A 16,225-nucleotide genomic window follows, 5' to 3' on the forward strand; every position below is an offset into this window, starting at 1 on the left:
TTCCCCAAAAAGGGGCGAAGGAGTGCTTAGTCAAAGGGCACAAAAGGACAAGGGGCTAGGCAGTGAAGTGGGCAAGGGGAAAGATTCAGGTGAGAGGGGATAGTAGCAAGGAAGTAGACAAAGAACGAAAGAATGCTGAATAGGAACAGATAGATAGGGGACCAGGAAAAAGCAGAGTCAGAGAAATACGATGGGGGGGAGGCAAGACAGGGAGATGGGGAGAAAAACTGTGCCCAATGTCCGGCTGGGTAGGTGACAGTCAGGGGATGAACCAAGGCCGATCTCCTCAATCGCTAAAAGAAGCAGATCCACCGGGCGTCAGACATAGTGCTCGGACTCCGCTGTCAGGATGGGGATCTGGGCTGGGCAACTGCCAGAGCTGTTCCTGGTCTTCAGTACGGGTGAACTCTGTTTTTTTCAAGGTCATCTGCCCTCTCCCCAGTGTATGCTTTCTGATTTCCTTAATAAAAGTCTTGCTGTCAGATTTTAGAGATCCAATTTCAGTTTTAATTTCCTGCAGAAGTTGCGTCATAATAGGTCGGGTGAGAGGATCGTCGGGGCTTTCTGATGAACACGCCATAGATGCAGAGGCAGTGGGACCAGTTTTGTTCCACAACGAGGTGACAGGATCCTCTTTTAGGGACACTGCAGCCTCTTTGCCTGCCTTGTATATTCATTTATTGTCGAATGACAATTGGGTCTGTGTTCTAATTAGACTCACCCACAGAGTAATTCTAGAAAAAATAATCACAGAATCTTCCTGAAACAAAGCCCCTTGTAGGCATCTTTACTTGTTACTGTCAAGTAGGGACAGACCACAAGGCAATTTTTTTCCCTCCAATAATTGTTTAAGGTTCAATACTACTTGCACATTCAAATCTCGTTCTTGGAAAAACATTGACTCTCAGGAACTTAATAACATTCTTTCAAGCTCTTGCCCTGTTTTAGACAATAATGTTGAAACTGCAACAGTGAGTTATGTGAACTGGATAGACTCCGCAGTATCATTGCTAGCCCATGCAAACAGTAATTAGTCACAGGAAAAGTCTCAGCCCCCTAGTACTCACAGGAACTAAAAGATCTCAAACAGAAATGTTGATGTCAAGAATATGTCTGTGAAGAAAAAATAAAATATAAACTGCTTCTTAATGAATATCAGCGAAATCCAAATACTACACTGAAAGAATGAGCTCAGACAAAGTCTCTACTAGAGAGCCATTTAAAACAGTCAAATCTTTGCCCAATTTTAGTAATGGCAGCACTTGTAATCCTGATTAATCCTTCTGGAACAAATTAGCTTAGTTTTTTCAGGCCAAAGTCATTCTTATCTTCCAGAATTTCACCCTCAAATTTAACACTTCTTTTGTCGATGGGCATATTGTACCTTCCACTGTTGCAGACACTCAGGATCCTAATAATGGTCCTGATCAAAATAGTTTGGACAAATTCACCCTTCTCTCCATGGAGAAAGTAGTTGAACTCATAAACTCCTCAAAGTATGGGCTGCCTCTGACCCCGGTCCTTCCCATGTTTTACACGAGGTCAATGGCACACTCAGTGTCTGTTTATCTTACAGAACTACTAAATCAAATTTTGACTGTAGGACAGTTACCAGCTCTCTCCAAAAAAAACCTCAATTCTTCCTCTGATAACAAAAGCCCTTGTTAGACCCTCAGGATGTGGAAAGTTACCAGCCTACATCCCTCCTCCCTATACCAGCTTAGTTATGCTGCTATGTAATGGGGTATTTTTAGAGCGCACGGCTACTCCAAGGAGTGTCCCGGCACTATCTTGACCCCTAGTCAGAACATATGAAAGGCTAACAGCAAAACATCTATTCTGCTGTTTGAAGAGTCAGGTTTTTAAGATTCGCCTAAATCTAAGGAGGTTTTGATATTGTCTAAGAGAGAGTGGCAGTCTGTTCCATAGCTTTGCGGCTGCCACCTGAAAGGAGCGTCCTCCCTTGCGTGCACAACAGAACTTTGGCACGATTGTCAGTTGCTGGGTTGATGACCGCAGGGTTCTGGACAGTTTGTAGGGCTGAATTGTATTCTTGATGTAAGGGGCCCCAATGTTATTAGGGGCCTTAAAAGTGTGCAACAGGGCTTTAAAGCTGACCCTTTTTTCACTGAAAGCCAGTGCAGGGACTTTAGGTGAGGGGTCATATGTGACCTTGGTCCCACCATAGGCTTGGCCCTTGCCGCCGCATTTTGAACTACCTGGAGGCGGTTCAGTAAGTAATCCGTAAGGCCCAGATACAGTACGTTTACATAGTTGACGTGATCAATGCCTGGACCACAGTTTTCCTATGTGAGATAGGGAGCAGGGGGAGGTAATTCCTCATAATTTTTAATAATCCAAAACAGGTGCCAGCCACAGATTGTACCTGGGACTCCATCGACATGTCAGAGTCTATTTTCATCCCTAGATTTTTTACGGTGGACACTAGATTTACTGGGGGAGACAAATTTTGTGGCCACCCTTGACGCCGTTCGTCGCCTGGAATATGTCCGAAAAAAATGATTTCAGACTTGTCTGAATAACATAGTAATTGATTATGCCTGAACCAGGCAAACACTTTAATCAAACATGCGCTGATATAATTTCCTTTGAGTACCTCATCCTTCTTACAAAGAACAACTGAGTGTCATTGGCGTAAGAGATCATTTTTGCCCCATGTTGTTTTGCTAGAGGAGCAGGAGGGACCATGTATATGTTAAACAGGGTTGGGCTTAAAACAGAACCCACTTAGGTTTTGGGAAGGGCTATGAATGTGGATATCCTATCTTTTTTAGACTCAAACCATCTTCTTGACTCCGCGCCGTATGGTTTCAGAGCTAAACACTGTACAGAGTCAGCCTTATTGGCAGCTTCGGAGGAAATAAAAAGGGTGGTCGACAAGGGTGGGAAAGGGGCGTTGATTTTATTAGATCTATCCACCGCTTTCGACAGGGCCAACCACTCACTTCTTGTTAACCAGCTCAAGACAATTGTCTTCAGTGATGTCGCAATGGTTCTGCTGAGCTCGTTTTTGTGTGTTATGGAGCAAGTGGTGGCTCTAGGAGACTTCTTTAATCTTTTTTCCATCGTGTAGGGCGCCTCAGGGGTCCTCCCTTAGCTCTACACTTTTTAATATCTATGTGGTTAATTTGTAAAATATTAAGTGCCAGGGCTCTCTCCAGGAGGCAACTGCAGCTTGCACCACCTATCGCCCTTGTCATCGCATCCAAAACAACTACTAACCACCTCTCTCACATGTAAATGTGACAGTTTATATTATTTCAGGTCCCCAAAGCTAAAGGAATGGCTGGGGAGGCAGGTATTAGCAATTTTAATGTAGCCCTAAACTACATTAGGCAGACCCCCCAGGATATAGCGGCATGGGCTAGCAAATTTAGCGGCACAAAAATGGAAATTTAGCGGCACAAATATGGAAATTTAGCGGCAATTTTGCGGCATTTTATTTGGCCATTTTTCCTACAACAAACACAGATATTTTAGTTTTTTTCGTTATTTAACAACATGAAGCTATGTAGGTATACTAATGTAAGCATTTCTCCCTAGAAACACTCTTGATTGTGGGTTTAAGTAATTCCCTTTTCCTACAGCTTGACAGTTACACGAAATGAATGTCCACAATGTAGTGGTAAAGCTCTGCTTTAGGGGTTACTTTTTGTTAAAACCTCCTGAACCTCCATCTCTCCCTTCATTCTCTGCTCAACCTGCCCTTCTTTCTGTACTTGGCCTTTCCATCCTACCTTCTCACTTCCTTCCTCCTTTCCTATCCTCTTCTCTCCCATCCCCTACCCCTCTTCTCCTCTCCTCCTCTGCCGGTCACCCTCCCCAGCCCAGCCCGCCCCTCCTCTCCTTAGCTCCACTTCCTTCATGTACTCTCCTCCCCTTCTCTACCCTTCCCACTACCCTGCTCTCCTTCCCTACCCTCAATTCTCCTCTCTACTCTTCTCTCTCTTCTCTCCTTCTCCTCCCTCCCTCCCTCCCCTCCCCGTCCCCTCAATACTCTTCTCTCTCTTCTCATCCCTCCCTCCCTCCCCTCCCCCGTCCCCTCAATACTCTTCTCTCTCTTCTCTCCTTCTCATCCCTCCCTCCCTCCCCTCAATTCTCCTCTCTCTACTCTTCTCTCTCTTCTCTCCTTCTCATCCCTCCCTCCCTCCCCTCAATTCTCCTCTCTCTACTCTTCTCTCTCTTCTTTCCTTCTCCTCCCTCCCTCCCATCCTGGCCCCTCCCCTCCTCAGCTCTCCTCTCCTTCTCTTCCCTTCCTTTCTTCCCGTTTCCAGAAGGGGCCCTGGCACTCGTCTCGCAGGCCTCATAGTCAGTTTTCCAGGCCTCCTCCTAATGTTCCGTTTCGCGCTGACACGAGTTTTATCTTAAGAGGTGCGAGCCGGCAATTAGTCTGCACGAGTGTTGCAATGAAGGACAACATAAATAGAATAACTTCAAGTGTGGCGTTTATTGCAAGATAGAAAAGTTGAGGTGGTCACAGTGACGACGTGAAGAAGCCAGCCAGCAGTCAGACTCAGCAGACAGTCACTGAACTCACTACAAGCCAGCACAAAGTCTAGCGTGACTCTGTGCGCGCCGGTGACGTGGCTGCACTGCGCCTGGGGGGGCACAGTTAGTATTCGCCCTGATCGCCCATCAGGGCCTTTCTTTCCCATACTTATTGACCCTCGGCTCCAGGGGAGAGGGCAGGGCCTCGCCCCAGTCACCGGGAGGGTCTCCAGCGGAGACCCGGCGCGGGAGAGGCACTTCAAAGCCCTTCACAGTGAGCTGCTAATGCCCCATTAAGCTGCCCCATTAAGCCCGGAAAGTTATTCTTTTGTGTCCTTCCCGCCCGCCCCAATAAACAACGTAAGTGGGCCCCCAGGATATAGCGGCTTTTGAAAAAATGCCGCGATTCCTACAAGAGTGCCAATTTCGCGGGCACTTTTGTAAAAATCGCGGCATTTTTTTGAAAGTGCCGATTTCGCGGCAAATCGCGAAATCGCAAAATCGCGATATCCTGGAGGGTCTGATTAGGTCCAAAACGACCGTTGTTCTGCTCATCTCAAAATTAGATGAGCAGCGCCACCATGTGGTGGGCTGTTCTAAGTATGGTGTTGACAATTAGGTGCCGGTGCCGAGCACCGGAAACCAATTAAGTGCCTGTGCTAAGCACCGGAAAGCAGCGGCTCAAATTAAGCACTTATGTCAACCCCTTGGCCAATCTTATCCGTAGCAATGAGTTTGCAGTATCCTCCTACGCAGACGACATACAAATTGACAAGTGTGGCAGGGAACCTTCCTCTAAACTCTAAATCAGGTCCATTTGAGAGTGAATCTTTTAAGGCTGCCTGTTTTGCATTTTTCCTGTTTTCTACAGATAAATACAGACAATAAACATTTATTTTCCTGTCAGTATTTAAGTGTAGATAAATACAGAAATTATGTGGTTTTGTTAGTGATCCCAAATGCTCTCAGTTATGACTGCCAGGACAATAGCTGTGCAGATTGACAGGTTAGGGGGTTTAAAAAAATGTAGCCATCTGGCTTAGACAGCAGTAGACATGCACACGGTTGAAATGAAAATGTGCATATTTTCTTAGAAGTGTGTTGATTTATCATCTGTGGGTGTTCGTATCATTGAAACCTATCAGGCAATCGGATAAGAGTGTACATTTATAGTATAAATAGACGTAGAATTTATCTAGTTTTAGCTTCATTTGTTTACAAAAAACGAAATAAATATAGACAAATACAGATAAAAAATTTAAAAATATAAATACAAATGGAAATGTCAAAAAATAAAACACCATAAAACTGGGAGTCCTACACATAAGTAAATACTGTTGAAAAGAAGAGCATGACATACAGATGGATGGACTTCAGTACAGACGTCTGTACCCAAAAGAGTCAGAAGTACCATTGACATCAGTTCTGTTCAGGTGTTTAGGATCTTGAATTACAGGCCCAGCTCCCCTGTGCTGCTGCACCGCTCTGCTTCCTTCAATTTTTCGGAGTGCTTTCTCTTGCTTTTCCTTGTTTTTTACTGCTTTTTTCTTCCTTTCCACCTATTTTCCTGAATGCTTTCTCCTAGTTCTCCCTCGTTTTTACTGCTTTCTCCTTCCTTTCCCCAATTTTTCTGGGTGCTTTCTCCTGCCTCATTTTTCACTGCTTTACCTTCCTTTCTGTCCGTCTTTCTCCTGCTTTTGCCTCATTTCTTTTTACTGTTTTCTCCTTCCTTTCCCTCATTTTAATGAGGGCTGTCTTCTGCCTTTGCCTCGTTTTTTTCTGCTTTTACTTTCCTTTCCCAAATTTTTCTGAGTGCTTTTTCCTCGTTTTTTTACTGTTTTCTCCTTCCTCTCCCTTGTGTTTCTGAGTACTTTCTTGTGCATTTGCCTAATTTATTACTGCTGAAAAATAAGTCCTGATTGAGTACAGTACACATGAAAAGTGATTTTAGGCTCTGGAGAATAAAACAAATGTAAGGGAAACAAAGGTGACACCAATAACGAGCCTGAAGGCAGAAGGCAACAGCAAACACATGAATATTGATGAGCACCTTTTTTATTAATATGCATAATAAATAGACAAATAAATACTAGCAACACACACAGATAATGGGTAAAGTACAAACTGGATTAGGCGCCGCATCTGTGACAGCGTTATGTACAAGCAGGAGGTATACTTTATAATACTAGAAGTCCCTTTTCAGAGTACGATATTCTGGAGGCTAGGCAGGCAGCATGGGGCGGGAAAAGAATGAGGGGGCGGGAAGGAGAGTAGAAATAGAGAGAGGACTAGGCTGGAGACAAAGGAGCATAGAAATAAACATGTACATAGGAATGGCAAGGGCACATGAAAGGGTCTACTAGACACTACCGCTCTCCTGTGTCACTAATACTGCCCGTTGGAGTGATGCGCAAATGAGAATGTGAAAGAAGGCACCCAATGACCCTTGATCCACTAAACAGTGCAAAAAAAGCAAGAACCTGTCCATTTCATGGTATATTCCATGTGCACGCACCATTGTCTGTCCTGCCACTCTAAGGTACATCTACGAACAGTTTAATTTCACCAGCCTTCCCAATCCATGTGGCTGCTGGCCAACAACACAAAGAACATTTCACACCCAGACCAGTCAACAAAATGCTGGGCTTCTGATGTATAAGGTCACAAAAATGCATTAAAAATTAATTGCTGATCAGCTTTTTTATCTAAAAAACACTGTGGATGTCTCTGCTATGCAAAGGATGTCAACTGTGTATCATTGCAAATCAAACATCCACAAATCTTTGCTTCTTTCCCTTAAAAAAATATAATAAACAATATCAAAATAAAGTCAATATCACTCAACCTTTCATCGCTGTACTAAAAAAACTCATCGTATTTGAAAAGAAATGGAAAAAGATCCGGAAAGGACAAAAAAATTAAGTCCTCAGAATGTGTGCAGCTGTTCTGTGCTGTGAACAACCTTAGAAGATACAGACAAGCGCCAAACAAAACTCCTGCATGACCATTCACCTCCAAGCATTCCTATGCAGAGCTCTTACACCCAAGTACCTTTATCAATTTCTACCACTCACTCCTTTAGAAGGGTGAAATCCATTAACCTAACACAACTGTGGTGTATTCTGGAATACACCACTTCATCTCGACGACTGCCTGCAGCCTGCTGACAGCAATTAAGTGCAATTTGTGATCATTGGACAAAGCCAATCAGAAGGGAGAGGTCATATATGTTTGCCTTTATATCAAAGACCATACACTTGCATCATTGCAAGCGTGTTGCTTCACTCTTTGGACTTTTCAAATTGTGGGGTCATGTCCTGCATGTCCGTCGTTGACAGGATAGTGTGGCGGAAAGTGCAAGTGGCCACTTCCGGAACACTGAACGTAGGGAAGTGTTGCCTTCTTTCCCATTCCTGAACTGCACCACCTCAGCCTCATGCAGATTAGGCTAATGGTTGTTCAAATGACAAGACGTAGTATTCATAATATCTAGTTGGGGAAAGGTTAGCCACATACATACACTGTTCTACAGTAGTGTAGGTGTGAGGATTCTCTGATCCTGCTACAGTTAGTACGTAAGGTCCATGACATGTGGGTGGGGGTGGTGGTGGTAGCCGAGCTGTACACTTAAAAGCACAGGCAGTCCCCCTGGCACACGGCTGCATGCATGGCGAATTCCGGCAACACAACACCTGTGGATGCACAAAGAGCACGAGGCACGCTTGTTTTTAACTACATGGCCCTTTTTGCAGCAAGGTAAAAATATATAACCATTGAGGGAGGAAACGGTCGACAGGCGTGTGTTCATTCACTTGCTTGGAGTGTCGCTGCCTGCAAGGGTTCCCATAAAGCATCCGAAAGTGCAGTTTGTAGTTAGTGTCCAGTCCTAATCAATTGTCCTAGTCATTGAGGTGGGAGACATACATCCACGGTACTCGCCCACTCTCCGAACCTAAGCCACAGTGCAGCCATTCTGGGTCCACCTTGGAGTACACCTGCAGAACATCCCCCTTCTTGAAGCTTAGTTGTCCTGGTTCAGTAGCAATGTGATGGCAAAGTGCTTTAACAAGTCTACAGAAGGAAGGGACAAAAAGAAGTGCATGTTAGAACCAGAAACCATAGGGAAGAGTAAAAGCACACTTAAGTTAATTTTTACAGCACTGACCCTCAGACCTCTGAAAATCACATAGAAACATAGACAATAATATCCCTTTTGTTATTCTTTCTGGCCAGGCACCAGAACCTAGACATAACACAGAAAGGCAGCTGTTGTTTATGTGCACACATGTCTTGTCATGTAGATGAGCACAGGAGCCAAAAACACACACATGGAACGAAAGTTCTGAGACAAGAGCACAGCGTCTACTGAGATGTAGAACGTCCATCTGTGTATGCTAAGGTACGGGGTCGGACCGTAATCCCAGAGATCTTTTATATATATTCAATTAATTTTAGTAGCAGGGACGTTAAGGACACTCTGTCCTATAACATGACAGGGCTTTTCATGGTATAGGGTTTATTAACCATGCTAACAGTATTTGTGGTATGCATTTGTTTCCTAATTGTGACACGGATACTGCATTTCAGAGCACAATAGTTTAAATAAATATTCTAATCTTCCTTTGTGTCTCCTGGTTATTTCATCGTGAACAAGAACGAGTGAGAGAGTGAAAGAGTGTGTCCTGTTACCACAATCCATGAGAGGGTCAAGAGTATTCTGTTCTGGGGTGCAAATTTACTTGTTTCTCTGGAAAGGTTCGGAGGGCAAGTGAGGCACAATAGCAAGTCAGGCTCAGACTCGTAGATACTGAGGTGGTATGGTGACTCCGTCCCTACATACTGATATTATATAGTTCCAAGCATAGTTCTGTTCCTGAGTAGAATCCCTGCAGCAAGATATACCATCATTAAGTCAGAAGTGCCTTCTGCTGATAACGGAAAGAAATACCATTAGCATCTTACCATGTGCTGTCTGCAGAAAGTGGAAAATCACCCAGACCAAAAAAAACTTACCACAAGCCTTTTGCCCATCATGGAGTGCCATCATAACAACATGTTCAAGAGAGATATTTGAGCTAAAGCAAGAGTTTTACTACAGTGTAAAAGTACAACTTGATTGCAACATTCATCACATTTTCCTGATTCTAGAAGATAATTCCAAGTGCCTGTCTATTCTTAGCATACAGGGAGCGCAATGAGGAAAGCTACACATAGTATTTGAATGTACTAACCTCATCTTCCCAAACCAGACATAGCGGATCACTGAAATAATATCGACTGACAAAATATCGACTTGCCAAAATATCGTGGACAAAATATCGACAGTCAAAATATCGAGTTTGTATCTACAAACAGGTAAGTACAAAAATATCGAGTACAAAATATCGTTAACAAAAATATAGATGTAAAAAATATCGACTTTATTAAAAACAGTGTTAAATTAAATTAATATTAAATTTTAATTACTAAAATATACTTAAAACGACTTAAATTAAATTATAATAATAAAATAATAAATGAAAATAATAAAAATATTTTTTTTAAATCTTATTTGTTGACCCTGAACCCTAAAAATACCCCTTTACCCAAAAACCCAAAACTGACCCTGAACCCTAAAAATACCCCTTTACCCAAAAACCCAAAACTGACCCTGAACCCTAAAAATACCCCTTTACCCATGACCTGAAAACTGACCCTGAACCCTAAAAATACCCCTTTACCCATGACCTGAAAACTGACCCTGAACCCTAAAAATACCCCTTTACCCATGACCTGAAAACTGACCCTGAACCCTAAAAATACCCCTTTACCCATGACCTGAAAACTGACCCTGAACCCTAAAAATACCCCTTTACCCATGACCTGAAAACTGACCCTGAACCCTAAAAATACCCCTTTACCCATGACCTGAAAACTGACCCTGAACCCTAAAAATACCCCTTTACCCATGAACTGAAAACTGACCCTGAACCCTAAAAATACCCCTTTACCCATGAACTGAAAACTGACCCTGAACCCTAAAAATGCTCCTTTACCCAAAATTTATCAATATTATTTAATTACCAATTAATTATTAATTAACAATAACAATAAAGTAAATATATTAGAACATTAGGTGTAATTATTTTAATAATTAATATTATTTTTTCAAAATTAATTACTTAAAAATAACACAAAATTATATATATAAAAAATGTACTATAATTAATGTAATTAACTAATTACAATTAATTAATTAACAATTATTTACTAATACAAAATATATTCAAAATTATATTAATTAATTAACTAATTAATATTAATTAATTATCAATTCATTATTAATTAAAAATATTAACAAACATATATTAATTAATTAATTATTATTAAATTACTTCCCACCCTATTCCCCTATAAACCCACAACCCGCTACAGAATTACATTACGCAATTATTATCAAAACAAAATTCATGTAATAAAATATTTTATAACATTAATACACACTATTCACACATATTATTACATAAAAATACACTATAAAATATTATATATTATTAAAAAATCGATATTTTTGCTATCTATATTTTATACAGTCGATATTACTTCACTTACCTGAAAAACGATATTTTTGTAGTCGATATTATGTCCAGTCGATATTTTGTCCAGTCTATATTTAAAACTCGATATTATGTCCAGTCGATATTTTGGAGTTGATATTTTGTCTCTATACCCAGACATAGCATATACTTTTCAGAAGACGTTGTGGCCACAAAATACTGGATATGTCTTCTCTTATTTCAGATTAAACTCATTTTAGTAAGTGATTCAGTGTGACATTATTTATAAAGCACCAACTATGGTCTCAGACATATCATTTCACTCAATCGCCCACTCATTACAAGAAGAAAACCTACGTCACAGAGGCATTTTAATTAGAGCAAGAGAAAGCTCTTCTTTTTAAAAATAAACTCCTAAAATATCTTGTGACATTATAGAGTCAGCAGTGAAATTGGTTCCTGCATGCTCTCTGTTTTCATTTTTCTCACTTTGATTTTTGGAGAACGAGTCAGATTTGCATCTGTTGAGGGACATAATTGTTGAATGCATGCCAGCTAGACAATTTTGGATCTGTGATGTTTGGGGAGTTTGGCAGTGTGTTAGTAAGCAGTGTGATCGGGGAGTGGCAAGTTCATACCATGGCTTGATGAGGGTCTTTGTATTTAAAGCATGGTCAGTACTTCAGTTAAGGTGATAGATTCAGAAGAGATATAGTTTGTATCCAGAGAGTTTCTTGCTGTACGGGCAGGAATGTAAACCAGCTGTTGAAGGCTCAAAGTTTCACGGTTAGCTAAAAGGTATCTAAATTGTGATAGCTGGGTTCACCAAATCTGGTGTGCTATGGAATCACACTGTTCTAATGCCTCTTTTGTATGATCAACCCAGGTTTTTCGACTGATGTTGCAGGTTTTTTTGACTCTGAGAGTGCACTGAGGCCTGCTAACGAGACCTCGGTACCAGTGCCCTGATATTAAAATGTATGTTTGATTGGCTATACCCAATTAAATTGGAGATGGCTAACCTATGTGTAAGTCCCTAGCAAATTGCACCCTGATATTAAACCTGTCTCATCGAAATAACTAAGTGGATGAACCTTTCCCACCTCAAGCTGAACAACGACAAAACAGAAATAATGATCCTAGGCAATAAATCTCTCTACCATTCTACATCCCTATGGCCACCCGCCATGGGTCCTCCCCCGCTCCGAAACAAGAAATTAAGAGCCTGGGTATATGGCTAGACGAAGGCCTCAATTTCTCGGCCCAGGCAAGGAAAACGGCAGGAACATGCCACGGCCTCCTACGGTCAGCAAGGAAAATCCTACCCCTACTCCCGGCACAATCCCGCAAACTCCTAGTTCATGGCCTTGTGCTGTCCCGCCTGGACTACGGGAATGCCCTGTATCTGGGTGCCCCCAAAAAAGTACTGTCAAAACTGCAGACAGTACAAAACGCCGCAGCCCGCATTCTCACAGGAACCCACCGCCGCTGTTCAGCCAAACCCGCTCTGAACGCCCTACACTGGCTCCCCATCCAGGAAAGAATACAATTCAAGGCTCTCTGCACTACCTACAAAATTCTGCACGGCAAGGCCCCCCCAATACTACAAAACCTCATCTTACCTCACACCACTACAAGAACGCTTCGATCCTCCAATTGCAACCTAGCCTCGATACCCAGAATTAGGAAAGCCCAATCTGGTGGTCGACTGTTCTCATGCAATGCTTCCAAACTATGGAACACTCTACCCCCAAACCTCAGAGCCCAACCCAACCTTCTCTCATTCCGCAGAGCACTTAAAACATGGCTATTCCCTTGAGATCCACCTTCAGCCGTTCTCTTGTTACTTAGCGCTGGGACGCTCACGGGCAGCCATGCGCTCTACAAATCAGTAAAATAAAATAAAAAATAAAATTAGTTAGAGGGGGCAGCCCAGGGCTTGTGGCATTGATTGTGCAACCCTCGAGGTCCCCCAAGTAAAACGAGTCTCCTAGTCCGCCACTGCAGACTGGTGGAGCAGTGGTGCACTGCTAGCCCAACTTTGCAATTGAAAGCAATGGCAAAGCCACCACTTCCCGTGGACTGGTGTGTAAGCCACCTCTCTGGCAGGCCGAACAAGTCCTAAAGGGAGGGTGCAACATATGACACAGGCAGAAAATTTATTTTACATGTCCTCACAGTAAAACACAAGAGATGACCATTTTTACTGTGGATGGACTTGCTCGATTTGTATCTCAAGCCAAAATGAATGTAATTTGTTGCAGTGTGCAGCTTTAGCAAAGCTCATACTTTGTTGCCTTTTTTTTTTTTTTTTTTTTGGGGGGGTTCAAATCTGCTTTATTGAGAAAAAAAGGCATAGTAAAATACACAACTTGGATCGCCTACATCCCGGAGGCCGGCAGCGAAAGAGGACATGCAGTACACAGCCTGTTTGTCGGCATCCCGGGGGCCCGACGGCATATTACAGATTGAAACAGCGTAGCCTCTGTGTCCGATGACGTTGGCCAAGCTAGGATGAGCAGCAGTCGAACAGGTTTTTGTGAGCGAGAGAAGGCTCTCACTGCTGTTTTGTAGATTGCATAACAGGAACCAAGAAACTCCCCAACTAGGTTGCAACTAAGAGGTAGTGTATGATTGCGTAGTGGAAATGTGTGTCAATGGTGTATTTTGGTGGACTCAGCAGGAGGCACGGTGTGGGTAGTGATGTGTCCAGTGCTAATTCTCAAGGGCCGTTGGCGTCCGTGGGGTGTCAGTATTAGAAGCCATGAGGCACGAAGGACACAGCTCGCCAGAGGAGGCGATCTCGCGTCGTGGAGGCGATGGGGACGCGTAGGCACGGAGAGGGGAGAGAGGGCATTCCTGCCCAGGCAAGGCAGCTCACTCTACGGGAAATCTACGGGGGCAGTGACCCATGTCCAATGAGGGAAGGCCGCAAAGCCATCCCGAGATCACAGGACATGCATGGGAAGAATGTCAATGGCGCTGGGGAGTGGCAGGCACGTCATCCGACTGCGCATCATCGTTTGAGCGTTTAAGCAAGTAGTGTACCAGTGGATCCCAAATGTCACTGGGTCGGCACGAAAGAGGCAGCAGTTCAGCAAAGGTGGTATGCTGGTCCTGGCAGTATGTTAAGTCAGTCAGCCAGTCCTTGAACTTGGGCGCTCTGCCCCTGCTCCAACGGCAAGCAACACGCCGCTTGGCCAGAAGCAATGCCATGTCAATGAATTTTCTGTATTCTCTGGGCAACTGCTTGGTGTATCCGAGGACAGCTACCAGTGGGTCTGCAGGAATTTCCTCGTCTACCATCTCTGCAACGGCTTCGATGACCTGTCGCCAGTAGTCGGCAACTTGGGGGCAGGACCACGCCAGGTGAAGAAAATCAGCATGTTCTGCACGACAACGTTCACAGCGATCGTTATCGGCCAACCCAAATCTATGCTTCCGAACCGGCGTGTAGTATATTCTCTGAAGAAATTTGTAATGTATAATTTTTAATCTGCAACTGGCAGAAATGCGGGAGGTTAATGCACAGCAGTGTTTCCATTGGTCGTCCGAAAGCTCCAGTCCAAGCTCCGCAGACCAGCGCAGGCGGGCAGCAGAGGCTTGCAATGGGGCAGCATTACGGATTTGGCGGTAGAGCCCAGAGACCAAATGGGTCCCATCCTGTGACCCTAAAAGGAAGTGTAGTGGCGGCAGGGTCGCTGGCTCATCAGGGTAGCCGGGTAGGATGTCCCGCATCCCGGCTCGCAGCCGAACATAGTAAAAGAGTTCAAGGGGTGTATGTTCGTGCGTTCTGAAGAAAAGGTCAGCCGATTTAAAATGACCGTCTTGGAACAGATCTCCCCAGCGGGTGATAAGAAGCTTGCCACAGAGCCGCTGGAACCCCAGCTCCGACAACAAGGAAAGCCGCGGGTGATAGGTAAGCGGTAGCCTGGGGGAGTAGGGCAGTATGCATAATAATCGCCGAGCGATGCGGCGCCATGCATCCAATGTGCAGGATACCGAGGTATCTGCAGTGTCGATGGAAGTCTCGGGACAGTGTAGCAGGCCATTCAGCGGGAGCGGGTGTACTATCCAGTCCTCCACCGCTATATGTGGCATGAAGGGAGTGGGAGCCATCCAGTGATAGGCAAAATGTGCCTGTGCACTCAAATAGTATGTTTCAAAATTGGGGACATCGAACCCTCCCTGGTCATAGGGAAGGGTCAGCGTTGACCACTTTAATCGGGGAGATTTGCCACCCCAAAAGAGTCTGCGCAGTTCTGTGCGGAGTGTCTTGAAGAAGAAGGCACCAGGGTAGTAGGGGATGTTTAGGAAAAGGTACAGGAAGCGGGGCAGTATCACCATTTTTATGAGGGAGGCCCTTCCAGCCATGGATAGTGGCAACGTAATCCACCTATCGACGTAGGCAGTCAATTTGGTCATGGCTACTCCATAGTTAGATCGGAGTGTCTCGTCCTTGTCCCAAGCAATACGGATCCCCAAATAGCGAAGATCATCTCGGCACCACTCCAGCGGATAATCAAGGGGGAAGTCGTGCACCGCGTCGGTAAGAGGAAAGAATTGCGATTTGGACCAATTGATGTGAACACCAGACAGCCCCCCGAAAAGGACGAATTCGCGAAGCAGGGGATTGAGGTGCAGGGACGGGTATTTAACGTACAGCGTGATGTCATCCGCATAGAGGGACACATCGATTTGCCGCTGCATGCATTGTACCGCTCCAGCTCGGTGTAATTGACGCAGGCGACAGGCCAGAGGCTCGACCGCAATAGCAAATAATAGAGGCGAGAGCGGGCATCCTTGACGGGTGCCTCTTGTAAGGTTGATAGGCTTTGACAGTTTTCCATTCATCAGTACTTTTGCCGTAGGGTCCGTGTATAGGAGGCGCACCCAGGCCAAGAACATCTTAGGGAACCCCATACCGGCCAAGACCTAGAAGAGGTAGGGCCATTCGACAGAGTCGAACGCCTTGGTGGCGTCTAGGAACACCGCCGCCACTGGGACGTCAGGGTGGACCGTACGGAGCAGGGAGAAAAGGGTGCGGAGATTATGGGACGTGGATCTGCCCGCCACAAATCCAGATTGGTCGGGTAGGACAATTCTGGTCATGAGCAGCGAGAGACGTGTAGCTAGAATCTTGGCTAGGATCTTGACGTCGCAGTTCAGAAGGGAAAGTG

The 16,225-nt window shown here is 44.3% G+C and overlaps 1 protein-coding gene across 7 annotated transcripts in view; it reads right to left on the reverse strand.

Moving 5' to 3' along the window:
- Window positions 1–6,546: 6,546 nt before the first annotated feature.
- Window positions 6,547–16,225, reverse strand: part of RUSC2 (RUN and SH3 domain containing 2) — a 316,216-nt gene continuing 306,537 nt past the window's right edge. For all 7 annotated transcript variants that reach the window (XM_086960231.1, XM_086960236.1, XM_086960234.1 and 4 more), the window contains one exon: window positions 6,547–8,580. In XM_086960231.1, the coding sequence (XP_086816357.1) occupies window positions 8,409–8,580 (172 nt within the window). In that variant the 3' untranslated portion in view covers window positions 6,547–8,408. The remainder of the gene's footprint in view (window positions 8,581–16,225) is intronic.

The sequence above is a fragment of the Lissotriton vulgaris genome, chromosome 3_1 (assembly GCF_964263255.1).
Source record: "Lissotriton vulgaris chromosome 3_1, aLisVul1.2, whole genome shotgun sequence".
Lineage (NCBI taxonomy): Eukaryota > Metazoa > Chordata > Amphibia > Caudata > Salamandridae > Lissotriton > Lissotriton vulgaris.